At 31.9% G+C, this 15,305-nt stretch overlaps 2 protein-coding genes across 3 annotated transcripts in view; both read left to right on the top strand.

Annotated features, from left to right (window-relative positions):
- Nucleotides 1-8,481, top strand: part of Rnpc3 (RNA binding region (RNP1, RRM) containing 3) — a 24,128-nt gene extending 15,647 nt beyond the window's left edge. Inside the window, exons 10-15 of one of the 2 annotated variants that reach the window (XM_033758348.1) lie at nt 1,915-2,076; nt 3,475-3,569; nt 3,651-3,709; nt 5,218-5,350; nt 6,052-6,123; nt 8,411-8,481. In XM_033758348.1, the coding sequence (XP_033614239.1) occupies nt 1,915-2,076; nt 3,475-3,569; nt 3,651-3,709; nt 5,218-5,350; nt 6,052-6,111 (509 nt within the window). In that variant the 3' untranslated portion in view covers nt 6,112-6,123; nt 8,411-8,481. Of the gene's footprint in view, nt 1-1,914; nt 2,077-3,474; nt 3,570-3,650; nt 3,710-5,217; nt 5,351-6,051; nt 6,124-7,134; nt 7,690-8,410 lie in introns of those variants that run through there. The other variant, XM_010639096.3, reaches the window with a different exon arrangement.
- Nucleotides 8,482-9,394: 913 nt separating this feature from the next.
- Nucleotides 9,395-15,305, top strand: part of LOC104872763 (pancreatic alpha-amylase) — a 35,317-nt gene continuing 29,406 nt past the window's right edge. Inside the window, exon 1 of the mRNA XM_033758351.1 lies at nt 9,395-9,458. The gene's annotated coding sequence lies outside the window, so the exon portion shown is untranslated. The remainder of the gene's footprint in view (nt 9,459-15,305) is intronic.

A 15,305-nucleotide genomic window follows, 5' to 3' on the forward strand; every position in this document is an offset into this window, starting at 1 on the left:
TTTTTTTTTTTTTTTTTGGTGCCAGGGATTGAACTCGGTCGGGTCCTTGCGCTTGCAAGGCAGGCCACCCAACCAAAGAGCTATATCCCTGACCCTATAACATGCCTTTGTAAGGAGGGAGAGGAAAGGAAATTTTTTAAAAAGAGGTGTTATGTACAAATACCCTCACAACAGATGTACTCATTATGTGCTACGAACATGTACTAATAAAATCAGAACAAAATCAAAGTTTTTTTTTTTTTTTTTTTTTTTTTTTTCTAAACTTAGGCCCTCGCACTTGTGAGGCAGGTGGCAGAACCACTGAGCCAAATCCCTGGCCACAAAGTAAAATTTTTAAAAAACAAACACCATAGGCCTAGCTATCTTCTTTCCTACTTAATAGAGGTAACCAATATTAGTAATTGTATGTGTGTGTGCACATGCACGTGCACACAGGATTATACATCTTTGATTATGTTTCTTTAAGTGCTTGAATAAATATAAGAGAATTCTAGTGAGTTTTGTAAATGAAACTTTAATTTCTGCTTTTTCAGATAGCATGAATTATCTATAACTCATAAAATTGTACATATTTATGGGGCATAGATTCTTTTTAAAGTTTTATTTATAGAAAGCTTTCTACCATTATGAGATGGAACAATAATCAGATTTTACAATATTGTTGAAGTACTGATGTTGAAATAACAGAAGAATTTTAAAGTTTTTTGTTACTGATTTTTTTAAGGTCACAAAAGTTCTATTTATTCAGTGTCCTTTCTGTATTATGAAGACATTTTTACACTTTTTACTGTGGCATGTTCTTTTCTTTGCTTCATCTTCCCACCTGTCTCTTAGCATCTCTTTGGGTTTTTTGTTTTGTTTTGTTTTGTTTTTTGCTTTTGTTTAGGTAATATGACTAGAATGTTTCTACTGAACATTTAACATTATCCTTCCAAATATTCCCCTTCAAGCCAGATTAGTTCTTACTGATACTGATTTATATTTATGAATAAAATTCATATTTTCTAAAATTAAAAATTGAAGTGTTTTAATTTACTTGAGTAGTTTTTAAATGTGTAACTAATTTAGTATAAAACACAACAACTATAAAAAATATGTAAATACTTGTTCTTGTGTCATAAAGACTGCTACCCTTTTTCTTGGTGGAGTGGGAAGATACTATATTTTTTTAGTATCCCCAAATGGAAATGTCATATTTTATGGTGTTTAATATGCAATTGTTAATCTTTTTATTGTTTTTTAAGAAGATTGCAAATTCTTTTACAATATTCTGAAGTAGCACTGTAGATAAATACATAACTATTGTGTAAGTGATATAGGGGGAATATCCCATTAGCAGAATACCATTGTTGATTTGTAAGCTTTTTGATTAATCCCAGATTTTTTTTTGTTCATACAGTATTTAAAATTTCATGATGGGGTCAATTTGAACCTCTCTATCAATATGCCTCCTCCAGTTATTTAAGCTGGAGTCTTGTTTTTTGTTTACTAAATCTCCTATGCCTCAAAAAAAAAAAAATCAGAGTAGGTGAAATATGTTCACTAAACATTTTCATTATTTATCTCTGGCAAGCACAGTGTGCTGAAATTGAATTCATTTTCTGTCCTCTTTATAGACTCTCTAAATATCACCATAAAGCAACTGCTTGCGGCTGTTAGCTCTTGTCAGTACATTTCCATGGTATAATAACAGAATTTTTTATATAGTTACTATGTGATCTATAAAGCCTTGGTATACTTACTATTTGGACCTTTGTAAAAAATATTTACTTATGCTTGTTTAGAACCATGAGAGCCATCAAAAAAATTGAAAACAAAAAATAATTTTTTAAATTAAAAATGTGAAGAAATACACCTGAAAGCTGTTTTGAAGTGAGAAATTTTTAATGGGTAATGTTAATATTAAACTCTTAGATTTACCTGCTATTGAAGTTGAAGCATCCAGTGTAGGATTTGGAAAAATCTTCCCCAAACCTAATATGAACATCACAGAAGAGACTAAAGAAGACTCTGATGAAATGCCCTCAGAATGTATTTCTAGAAGGGAGTTGGAGAAAGGTAGAATTTCTAGAGAAGGTAACGTAATGAAATAAACCAGCGCATATTCCATCTTACATTTAAGTCTACAGAAGCAAAATACCTGTTTATGGCATTTACTTTATGCACACACTATAAAATATTTATCTAGTTAATAGTATTTGCTATCACTTCTTTTAGTTTTTAAAATTAGTATTTCATGTGGGGGAAGTTTTTTATGCAATATTTCCAGCCAGTATTTGAATATTTTTTGTTCTCATTTCTATAACTTTATATGGTATATAAAACAAATGAATCGGGTCAGGGAATTTGCTCGGTGGTACTGCACCTGCCTGGCAAGCACAAGGTCCCAAGTTTGATTCCCAGTACTAGAAGGAAAAAAAAGAAGAGAAAAGGCCTCTAAAACAAATAAATGAATGTGTTCCAAGTCTAAGTTTATATGTTCCAAATATAGTACAGTTTATGACCATGAAAATACTGTATCTCAGAGGTATACAAAGGGATATTTTAAAAAAATGGTTACTAGAAATTAATGCTTTAGGTTTTTTATACTAAAATAATAAGTTCGTTATTTCTAAAGGATTTTTATTGCTTTAATACGTTAGAAAAATGTAGGGGTTTTTCATGGATATAGTTTTACCCATAGTAATAAGAGATAGACTTCCAAGTATCAGTTTTATATAAAATATTTAGTTGTCAAGAACAGATTACTGGCAATAAAATAATCATAAAATAGATCAGAGGTTCTTTATCTAAAATATTTGATATGTGATGATTGTTTTTTAGGGTTTTTTTTTTTGTGTGTGTGGCGGGGGGTGGTACCAGGGACTGAACTCAGGACCTTACACTTGGAAGGCAGGCACAATGCCATGGAGCTAAATCCCCAGCCCTGGCTATGTCATTCTTAATTTTAATATATATATGACTAATGGTTCAAATAATTATGTAAATCATTATTGTCAGATATGTTCAAGTTTTTTTTTAAATGAATTTATTTTAATGAGACCTTAATAGTAAGTACTTCATTGGACAAAATTTGGTTATTCCAAGCCAGGTGTGGTGGCGCATGCCTGTAATCCCAGCACTCAGGAGGCTGAGGTAGGAGGGGATAGCTGTGAGTTTGAGACCAGCCTGGGCTACATAGTGAGTTCCAGGTCAATCTCAACTATATAGTGAGACCCTGTCTCAAAAAAAAAAAAAAAAAAACAATTGGTTATTCCAGATGTCTGAGATTTTTGAAACAATAAAATTAAATGTATTTATATTTACTTCAGATTTTTGAAGATTTATATACCCATTCATAATATTCACACTGGTATCTATGGTTTTAACATTTTCTTAAAGGTTGTTTTGCCTGTTTTGAATGTCATTATAATTTTCTTTGAAAATTGGTAAAAACATTTTAATTTCATGTCCTTGTTTTGTCTTGTTTTTAAGAAATGGAATCACTTTCAGTTTTCAGAAGTTATGAACCTGGTGAACCCAACTGTAGAATTTATGTAAAGAATTTAGCTAAGCATGTTCAAGAAAAAGTAAGTTGAAAAAATTAATGTTTTTATTTACCTTTGTTTCCACTAGCTTCCTTAATTATCTTTTTGTTACCAAAATTCCAGGACCTTAAATTCATTTTTGGACGATATGTTGACTTCTCCTCAGAAACACAACGAATCATGTAAGTGACAGTCATAACCTCAAATTGTTTTTATCTGTTATGAATTTACCACTTTTTATTAGGCTACTATTCTTTTCTCGCATTAATTAATTGTAAAGTTAAGATAGACTATTGGCCTTATAAATTAAAAGTAGGATGAAGGATAAAAGAAAAGGTGAGACTTTTGGTGGAAGTAAAATAGAGAAATAACTTTAATTAAAGCCATCACCGCCTTTAAAATATTACCTGGTCTGTGAATCTTTTTAGATAGGTATGTACATGTAGTACCATATTTTAAAATTCCCCATTCATATTCATTAGAAGCCATTATCTGTTCTTATCAACCTACAGAAATTTATTTTTCTGGCTATGCCAAACACTTGTCCTTTGTTGCTGGTCATGATTGTAAGAAAAAAAATTGCACTTGAATAAATGCATATAGGTATATTTGTAAACATTCTTTCTATCCAATATTGTCTTTAATTAGAATTTGAAGTGAAAAACTAATTTTGCTTGGCTTCTTGGTGAACGTCCATAATGCCAGCACTCTAGGAGGCTGAAGTAAGAGGATCACAACTTCAGGTGCAAACTACATGACTTAATGGCTTAGCAAGACCCTGTCTCAAAAATGAAAGTTCAAAAAGGCTGGGGATGCAGCTCTGCATAAAAGCCCTGTCTTCAATTCCAGTTCCAGAAAAATAAAAATCTATATTGAGAAATAGCAATGTAGAATATATGGATGGATATCCAAATGGTAAATTATTTCCCACAAGACTGTCGTGATTTTTTTTTTATTTTAACATTTTGTTTTATTTTTAAAATTGGTATTTTTTTGTGTGTGTGTTTTATATTCTTTTGCTTTCCTAATGATAGGCTGTGCTTGAGTTGTAAATTGCAATTTCATTTTACTAAGTAGATTTCAAATATAATTTCCTCTCAGAAATGTTGAAAAGGAATATACTATGGAATAACAGAATACTGTGCTAGGAAGAAAGTCTGTGGCTTATATCTGCTTTGAAGAATCAGTGTCTAGGCATCACGTAAGGTCCATTCCAACCCTGAAATTCTGTTAATTGCTTATTATCGGTTCTTGTTCATTGTTTTTGAGCTTTTGTAAAATTTTTGGCTCTAAAGCAGACACTATTGAATTGACTATAAGAAACTATAAAAACAGATATGAAATAAAATCTGTTTCCTTTGTAGATCAGTGTTAGAGGTATTGTCTACCATATGAAAGGCCCTGGGTTTAGTTTCTAAAACAACTGAAAAACATGTTTGTTTTTAAGCTTTTCCTACTAATGGTTTTTAAATCGCAATCATAAATTTATAGTAGTTTAAAAAATAGAAAATGAGCATGTCATGGAATCATACTGCCTACTTATAGAAAGAACAGAATTTTAGAAAACCTAAGAGTCATTGTAGACACTTTTACTTTGAAATAGCAAAACTAAATTGTTCAACACATTTTCATTACCACATTGAAGTTGTTAATGATAATTGAATTAAAACTACTCTTTGTCCTTGTGCAGGTTTGATATACGCTTGATGAAAGAAGGTCGCATGAAAGGACAAGCTTTCATAGGACTTCCAAATGAAAAAGCAGCAGCAAAAGCCTTGAAGGAAGCTAATGGATATGTTCTTTTTGGAAAACCCATGGTGGTCGTATCCTTTAAATTAGTCTGTCCCCAAACTTCATAATTTTTAGAAGGGTGTAATAAACTAATTCTCATGCTTCCTCAGCCACTCAGCAATTCTATCTTTTTTTTTTTTTTTTTTGGTACCGGGAATCGAATTCGGGTCCTTGCGCTTGCACGGCAGGCCACCGAGCAATTCTATCCTGAGCTGTTTAGTTACAGTGAAGCATGCCTTAGCTGAATCAGATTACAATCTTACTTAGATTTTTATTGTAAAGTAAAGGCAATTCAAAAGTAAGGTTAAAAAATTTCAAGCATATGTTAACATTTTATTCATGCAACCCAAAAGTGCATCCTTATTCTACACTTATGAGATTATAGTATCTAGAAATACATTTGGTATACCAAAAATTAATTGATTGTAGTTTTATGATTTTATTATAATTCACATTTTTTTTTTTTTTTGCTTGAAAATTTTAAAAGAAGAATATAATAGTGGATGGTGCAGTTTGTAAACCAGCAGTCAGCAAGATAGGTAAAGGTACAAATATCTAAGTGTAAAAATTAGCGAAGGTTAATTCTTATTGCTCTTCCACATAATCAGCAGCAGGTAAGATGCCATCAAAGTAAATTTAAAAATTGTATTCCTGCTCTATATTAGAGAGTTTGTGATAATTTAGAAAAGAAACTTTAATGTTTGTGAAGAAAGCCTTAATTTTAAAATACTAGCAATTTGCTCGATCTGCTAGGCCAAAGCAAGATTCTAAAGAAGGAAAAAGAAAGTGTTAAAAACTAGTAATGGTAAGTATGGATAAAACCTACTAAAAAGACAATATTATATTTTTTTAAAGTAAAATTAAGCAAAGGTACAGTTTAGTAGAATAATGATTCGGGTATCTAAAGAATTTTTAAGGTGATACCTATGCATAAAAGTGATTTCCATTAAACTTCAAAATTATAACTAAAGAATAAAGTCTAATTATATAACAAAATTATTATATATGAAGAATGTGTTTATTCCCTATTTACTTTTTCTGCCTAAAGAAGTTCTTTTAAACTTCAGCACTTGGAAGAGCCTAATAAAACAGATTGCTAGGCTTTCCCTCCCACCAAGAGATTTTGATTCAGTTGGTGAAGTCAGGGAATAGAGGCCTCAGTTATGGTGCAGCTGAGGGATTTCTCAGCATGCCGTACTTGTCTAAAAGAGCGGAGAAGCTTGCCAAGATAAGCTGGTCACTCTGGTTGTACCTGAGCCATTGCACACCAAAGCTGTCTAAGGTAGTAATGGGGTAACTGGTGAAGGAGCCATACTTTGAAAACTCCTGAGCAAAGCAGTTAAAGCAAGATTTTCCAGTTCTTAAAATTGTATAGTGCTGAATATATATGAATATAATATAAAATATAATTTTAACATACTTCAGAAAGACATGTTTTTGTAGAGTTAACTGTTTTTGTCTCTGAAACAAGTAACTTTAATACCTAAGTAACTTTAATACCTAAGTACTTAATGGATAGAAGTGGTAGAATTAAGCATTTTAAATTCTAAGGGTTTTTTTTTTTTACTTTTAATAGGTGAAAATATATTCCTTTTAAACTTTTTCTCCCTTTCTAAACTAGAACATGAATTTAGCAAGGATGCCTTGAATATTTAAATTTTGTTGGAAAGTAACTGTAGTGGTAAAGTCAGAAGTCTGTAAATACTTTGGAGGAAAATTGAGTAATTTCACTATGTGTTTAAGAAAGTCATTTCTTTGGTTCTAATGCTGAAAAATAAGAAAAAAATTTAAACTGCATTCTGCTGTTCTTCTTTAGAAGCATTCCTGAGTGCAAACTGCTGTAATACTGTCATGCAAAATGTATCCTTTCTTGTATCCTTTTTGGGGTAGTGTTTTTTCCTTTTTTTTTTTTTTTTTTTTTTTTTTTTTTTTTAAATGTTTTGTTCCTATTCTATCCATTGGTTCAAACTAAACAATATTTTTATACTTTATGCAAATGAAATATTTCTAAAATTGTATAGCTTGAAAGAAATTTATGAGTTTTTTTAGATTTGTTGTTGAATTTTCTTTGTTGTCTTTTAGGTTATAGTTTTTCCAGGGAAAGTTAGTGAATCAGGTCAACTTACTTAGAGAATGTATGCATTTGCTTTAATATAGAATGTGGTCTTGTATTTCTGTTTGTGTATTTGCTAAATATAATTCAGTAACATGGAAACAAACTGCTTTCTTTTAGAAAAGCACATGTATTGAAAATTAAACTAAATTTCTATATAAATCCCAAATTAACTAGCAGACTCCACATTTGAAGTCTTGCAGAAATTTTCATTTAACATAGATAGCAAAAAGTTTTTTTTTACAAAATCCAAAAAAAGGATAAGAAAAGAGTAACAAAGTAGAAGATACAATATTGACTTAAGGTAGTTCAGTGATGTGAAAAGAAATGATCCCTTTAAGAATATAAAAATAGTGATTCCCAAGCTTATTGACCACAACTCTGATAAGAATTTTTATCAAACTTGGCTGCACATTGCAATGACCCTGGGACTTTGAAAAATAATAAACACAAGTTTAAAATATATTAATATTAGGTTCCCTCCTCAGAGAGTTGGTGCTATATTTTATTGGTTTGGAATGTAGCGTAGGTTTTAGATTTTTTCAAACTTTCCTAAGTGATTTAAAGTACAAAGTGTAAAACCATCAACAAAGTGTTTCTATTTATGAAGAGTTCGAGACCTATCCTAAAAATAATAGGAATCACTGGGAATAAGGTTCAGGGATCTAATTTGAAAAAGTTTCTTTAGTAATTTAAGGACTGACTAGTTTGGATACTATTTTTTTGAAGTAAAATGGTTGGAACAATCCTTATCTATAACTGCAGAAAGTTTAGAGATACAGAAATAGCAAATTATTTGATAAGCATGATTAAAATATTTTATTCCTCATGTTACAAATTAGTTGCTATATAAAGTATTTATATAATTAAATTTGTACTGACACGATTCACTAATTTTCTAAATATTATTTTAGATTGTTTACTTTCAAACTAATTTTATAATAATGATTATTTTTAATGAGCTTTTATGGTATTTTAGGTTCCTCTTGAATTCCATGTCTTTCAAGTTCTTCCCAACTTTAAGAAGAAATTGACCACTTGGACTATGAGACTGTGGGTAATAACTTTAAATGTGAATTTAAAAGTAAATCAATATCCATTTAAGTCAGTTTATTGGAGATGTATTACAATTCTTATAATGTTGTGCTTCATAATAAATTATTTTATTTCTGATAAAATAGTGCTTGTAATTTTTCATACTGATTTGTACATCTCGGAAAATGGAACTTAATTATATGAATTTATTTTATAATCTAAATTTTCTTTATTACAGATACTGATGTTTTTATTATCAGGATACAGTGCACTTACACAAGTTTATTTTTAACATATTCTTGTTATTTTAGCAGTGTTTATGTTTTTGTTTAGCTTTGAGTTTTAGTGGAAGTTATGCCTTGTTTTTCTTTTTTATTTTGTTTTTGTGGCAGTTTTTTGTTTGTTTTTCTTGTTAATTGAGGATTTCTCCCATTTTAGGGGACATAAGTTTATATAAGTAGGAAAACTTTAATATTTTATCATAATTTATGTTCTCCTGTGTCTATGCAATAAAAGCTGTATAAATCACAGCTTTTTCCTTTTTATTTAAAACATACAAAATGGGGAATGAAAAACAGTAAAGGTCGAAATAGTGAAAATTGAAAAGACAACTCTATTAAAAGTCTTGCTTTCAAGTAGAATGAAGGCATGGTCTTTAATTGAGGGGAATTTGATATCAAGGAGGTTTTTTTGCAGCAAGTTTTTATGCTAATTAAGTTAGTACAGGAAGGGAAAAGATGAATTATAGGTCTGGTTTCTGAATAGAAAGGTTAATTAAAGATAAGCATCTGGGGTGCTTATAACAGATTATGCATGTCTAGAAGTCTTTACTGCAGTAGATAGTTAAAACAAAGTTTTATTTTCTCAATGAAATAGGAAGTGAGGTCATGAAAAAGGGAAGAAGTCATGAAGGCTGGAGAAAAGAAAGGAAGGTGTAAAATTCAGATCAAGGATAATGGGAGATTAAGCATACCTTGGATGGACTACTACTGGTAGGTAGTACCTAAAGTACCTACTTGTATTTGGAGTCCATGGTTGTTGAGTAGGATCACCAGCATAGTTTTCAATCTTTCTCCAGTTAAGTTCCATATTTTCAGTTATTGAATTGAATTTAATCAAAGTTGAGCGTTTCCTTGATGAATACAACAAAGTTGGGGATTGACAAAAGTATTGAATTCAAAGAACACTTCCGAAAGTAGTACACAGAATATAATATGGGTAAGAAGTGAAGTGAGAAACTTAAAAATATTAATATATGTTAGAAAATGGTATGATCAATTGTAGATTGCAGTATTGCAGTACAGTGAAGATGTGTTGATGTTCTTAATCCAAAGTAGGAACTAGAAATTCATGAGGTTGAAGTGACTGAAATTGAAAATATTAGAGAGCAGTTATTAATCACTACAAGGTCTAAGATGTGAAGATAGTAAGTAGAGGATGATGGAAAGCGAAATTTTAAAAACTGAACATAAGCATTGAAAGTTACGTGCATTTTGAAATTAAGAATAATAACAGAAGTCGTTATTTAGCCAAGATGTAAGTTATTCTTGAAGCATGTAGGGATCAAGTACACAACAAAGTCTATATTTAAGAATAAACTTTGAAAAAAAAAAAAGGAATGAACTTTGAAATTCTGAGTCATCTTCCTTGGCATAGTGGCAGAAAAAATAGGCTACTGAGAAACTATGGGTGAGTCTGATTATTTGGATTATTTTTGAGACAGGATCTTACTTAGTTGCCCATGCTGAGCTCACATTTGCAGTCAACCTGTTTCAGCCTCCCATAGTGTAGGAATCCCAGACATGCACTGCTATACCTGGCTAACAAACTATACTACAGTGATTTGAAGTATGGATTTTAAATTCAAATCTTGTATCTTTTGCCTGATTTATAGCCTAGGGAAAATTATGTTATGTTATTCTATGTGTTATGCTCTGTTGGGATAACAATGTCTACTTTAGGGATTGATGAATATAAAATACTGAATATATAGTTAAGTTCTCAAATATTAGTTCTCATGCTGATAGTTCTGTTTTCTGCTGTAACAATATGCCTGAGACTAGATAATTTGTAAAGAAAAGAAACCTTTAGGTTACAGTTCTAGAGGTCCAGAAGTATAGCACTGGTCTCCAGTCAGCCTGGTGAGGGTTCCACAGTGGATGGCCTCACAATAACAAGAGTGTGAGCGGGGGAGATATCACATGGTGAGACAGGAAGACAAAGTGGAGAGGGACTACTAGTATTACTACTGCTCTTGCTTTTATACTGCCCTCTCCAGAACTAATTGGATTCCCTAAGAAATGACTGTTCAGTCTTATCCAGTGCTAAGGCAAAGCATCCAAGGCCAGCAGCTTCAGTGCCCAGTGACTGAATCATTTGGCATGGGGCTCCACCTCTCCAGTTTTCACCACTTTAGTACAGCAGACTGACGTACAAGTCACCCACGTAGAAGTCCATGGAGAATAAGATGAAGCCATATCCAGACTGCATCATCAACCTACCTCAGTCCTGAGTTGTGTATTATGTAAAAATTCTGAAGTCTTAAGTAAAACCCCATTCATCCTCCCACCTTAATTATCACCAAGTCCAGGACCCCTATTCCTTGCCTTACGTGAGGAATGGGGCTATTTGACAAATTTAGAAACTAGTCAAATTTTTCACTTACCTTATACAGTAAATTTTTTGTTTTTCGTACTGGAAGGATTTGGCATTATCGCTGGCTAATTTGGATCCAGTGTGTTACCGCTGATATTGAAGAGTGAAGTTTTGTCTAAAGGACATGACATGAGAGTGGGAGCTTTTTGTACAAGAGAAGAGCATATAGTGAAACCAAGTGCTAGTTGACTGAAAACGAATGCTCTACTGCCATATACAATATGTAGAACTTACTCCCATGTAGTGTTTTCTGTAAGCCTTCTTGTAGGGTTAGTCTAGTGGGCAACCAGGATATAAAATTTGAGGGAGATATTGAATAATTTGTCAACTTATTCTGCTCACAGCTTTGCCTCCTATTATCATAACAACAAGGTAGCATAATCTTGCTTAGGTTAATCAGAAAGCAGTAGCATTCTAGTTGCTATTTTAGATTATTTGGAAAGTATGTGTTATGTAAATGATACTCAACTTTTACGATCAAGAGATACTGAAGCTTTGTAAAGAAGGAAAGGAAACAATACTATTAAGCATCTAAAACTCAAAAGGGATTGTACTGAATGCTTATAATAAGTAACTATCTTTACCACACTGTGAGAACAGTCCCCTTCATAAAGGAAAGCTCTTCAGTGTGTCCTATGAGACATGTTTATTGCAATTAATTCCCTTTTCTGATGTATAAAAGCAGAGATCTCAGTAGAACTGTTGATTAGAAATGAGTAACCATGTGTCAGTAATGTAAAGGATAGAGTAGATGTTACTTACAAGCAATAGAGAATTCCTACCCCTGGTACTTAAGCTACTGTATATCCTACTTTGATATTTCCTAGAAACAAACTCTAGATGTATAATATTCACCTAAAAGCTAAAAGGAACTATCTCAAACTAAGACATGAAAACATAAGTTTTAATGCAACAGCAAAAAAGGAAGATCAAGTAAGATTTTACAGTATCAATGGTTAATATTCCAAGACCTAAGAAGCAGTTACATTTTTTTATTAAAGTTTCAGTTACAAATAAGAAAAGGTATATTTGACTGTTCCATAAGAAAAAAAATTTTAGTTATGATTTTTTTTTTTTATTGTGCTTGTAGACCAGGAGGCAGTCTACAAGTTCAAAAAGAAAAGTAGAACAATTGGATGAAACTTTTCAGTTTCGTAAAAGATTGCCATGCAAAATACCATTGTACATTAACAATCAACATAATAAAAACATGCATGCAAGGTATGCTAGCTCTTTCAAACATTGCTATCTTTCTATGGAAAGAAAAGGTAGATAAAAATGATACCAGGGTTGACTGAGAAACTATTGAGATGTTTAAACAATTTTAAGCAAAATATTAACTTCTGTTAAACCAGGTCTTGGGATTTTTTTTTTTAAACATCTTTCTATATGACTAGTATTTCACAGTTTAAACAGAAATAATTGATTTCCTCTAATCCAGTGTTTCACTACCAATTTTCCACATCATCTTTCTCTCCAAGGAGTATTTTACTTTCATATCTATGTGTGCATGACATAAATTTGTCTATGTGGATATAAAGAATTAAGATTTTTCTCCCTGCCCCACCCATCCTAAGAACCAAATTGCATCACATTAGGAAGACATATGATCTTGTGCAATTAATGAAGGCCTTGGCCAAGTGTAGTGCAACACAACTGTAATCCCAGCACCTTGGAAGGTTTATACAGGAGGATCTCAATTTTGAGCCCAGAATAGGTGATATGATAAGACCTTACCTTTAAAATATTAAAAGTAATGATGGAGTTGTGGTTCAGTGTGAGAGCACTGGATTTACTTTCCAGTATTCTCACCCCTTCTCTCTTTTTTGGGAGTAACACAGAGGTGTTGTATCATCGTGCTATATCTCCAGAGCTTTGCAGTCCTCCTACTTTGGCCCCCAAATCACTAAGATTATAAGTGTGTACTCCCATAACTGGATGAAAAAAAAAATATTTAAAAAATATTTTAGCCAGGTGTGGTGGCGCATGCCTGTCATCCCAGCACTCGGGAGGCTGAGGCAGGAGGATCACTGTGCGTTCGAGACCAGCCTGGGCTACATAGTGAGTTCCAGGTCAGTCTCAAATACATAGTGAGACCCTGTCTCAAAAATACAACAACAAAAAATTTGTTTTTAAAGATGTTGTTAAGAAAATGAAAAGGCAAAGTCTGGGGAAAAAGTCTTTGCAAAGCATTTATTTGATGAAGATTCTATCTAGAACACTTAACTCTCCAAATTCAATAATAGAAATTTCCACACAAGTAAAATGGAAAATAAATTTGAACAGACACCATTTCCAAGATTTATGGATGACAAGTAAGTATATGAAAAGATGCTCAGCTTCATTAGCCATCAGGCCATGCAAAATATAGCCACAATAATAGTAACATACAGAAGTGCAACATAAATCCTTAACACTCTCAAGAGTTGTCAAGAAGCCAGAACAAGTAGCTCTCATACATTGTTTGTAGTAATAAAGTGATAAACCACATTGCAAAACGGGCTGTTTCTTACAAAGTTAAACACACACAGGGGACTCATTCACCTCATAAGTGTCCAAGAGGAATAAAACTACAGAAAAACGTGTCCATCAGTGTTTACAGTGGCTTTATTTATCCTTCAAAATGGAAGCACATGTATTCTTCAGTGGTTGTAATTCATCTATAGAAAATACTAATTACTGCTACATGAACTAATATGGTTTATCTCAAATTCATCATTTAATGTGTAAGAAGCTAGATTCAAAAACTGTAGTCTATGATGCCATTTTCGTGACATGTGAAGACAAACGATAGAAGCAAGAAGAGAAGGTTGTCACAAAGTGTGAATGAATGAGTTGACTATAAAACGACATGAGAATTTGAGGCATGATCAAAATAATCTGTGTTCTCTTTATGGTTTTACACTATGCATTTGCTAAAACTTGTAGATCTGTGCATACACCAAAAAAATTTATTGCATATGAAAAGTTACATAATAAAAAGGGTTTTTTTACATCATTTATGATTTGTATATCGGCTTGGTATTATAATTTGGATAAATCTAATCCCTTATCCACCTTAGGTAACATTGGTTTAAGATATACTATTACTTAGGATTAAACATTGTATTTTCTCCTTTAATTTTTTTTTAAACAAATGAAGTTCAAAGATTTTTCCATTTAATCTGGTTTGTTTCAAATGTAAACATGTTTTCAGCTTTGCTGAAGGGGCTAGTTAAATGATTGTTAATTTCTACCTACCACTGTTCAAAGACATTAAACTATCATTACTATATCTCTTGTCTACAGTGGAACTATCTGGACCCAGTATAATTTTTTTTCAAGTCTTAGTTTCAATTCTTGAGTTTAACAAGCCAAAGCACCTCTCTGATCCTTTATTTCCACATTTATAATTTGGATGTATTAACAGTCTGGCAGTACTGTTTGATACATATACTCACAAATACATAAAATATCTGTTACTATTCCTGATGCATAATAGATGACCTCCCTATTGTAACTGACATAATTTAAAAGAACTTCTATATAATATAAAATCGTCATGCCATTCCTGAGAGATGGCAGCCATGCCCTTTAGATTCTCTGAAAATAAACTTTTGCTGCTGTTTTTATTAATATATATTTGTGATATATATTCAATAAATTCATCATGGGGAGTTGATACATATACAAACCACATCTTGATCCTTTTTACTTCCTCTCCCTCTACCTTCCCAAGATCCCCTAGTGAAATGCTAAAGAAAACATTTAAAGAATCAAATACCTACCTTACTGTTCCAGTGTTCTCAAAATGGGTAAGCTCTTGGAGAGGACTTTATGCTTAGCTCTCACTTTTGACTGTTTTTTTTTAAATACTAACCTGCAGCAGGACTGGCAGATCTTGCCTTGGGTACAGATATTTTACTGTTAAAAGTGACCAAGTGAATAAGTGACAACAGGCAGTCTTTAATCACTTCCCTGAATTATAATTGGTACACAAATGTACATACCGATCCTTTATTTTTAAAATGCAATGACAGTGCAAACAAGGTAAGAAATTGAAGCAGTAACATTAAGCTTACTCAAATTTGTATGAATTTTGAGTATGCATGAATTAAAAACTGATAAGTACTTGTCTAATCAAAAGTTAGACATTTGGCTGTTTTAAAAACATCAATTTTGATTTTTTAATATTGATTTATAAG

Source organism: Fukomys damarensis, unplaced genomic scaffold (assembly GCF_012274545.1).
Source record: "Fukomys damarensis isolate Sample0158 unplaced genomic scaffold, DMR_v1.0_HiC HiC_scaffold_33, whole genome shotgun sequence".
Lineage (NCBI taxonomy): Eukaryota > Metazoa > Chordata > Mammalia > Rodentia > Bathyergidae > Fukomys > Fukomys damarensis.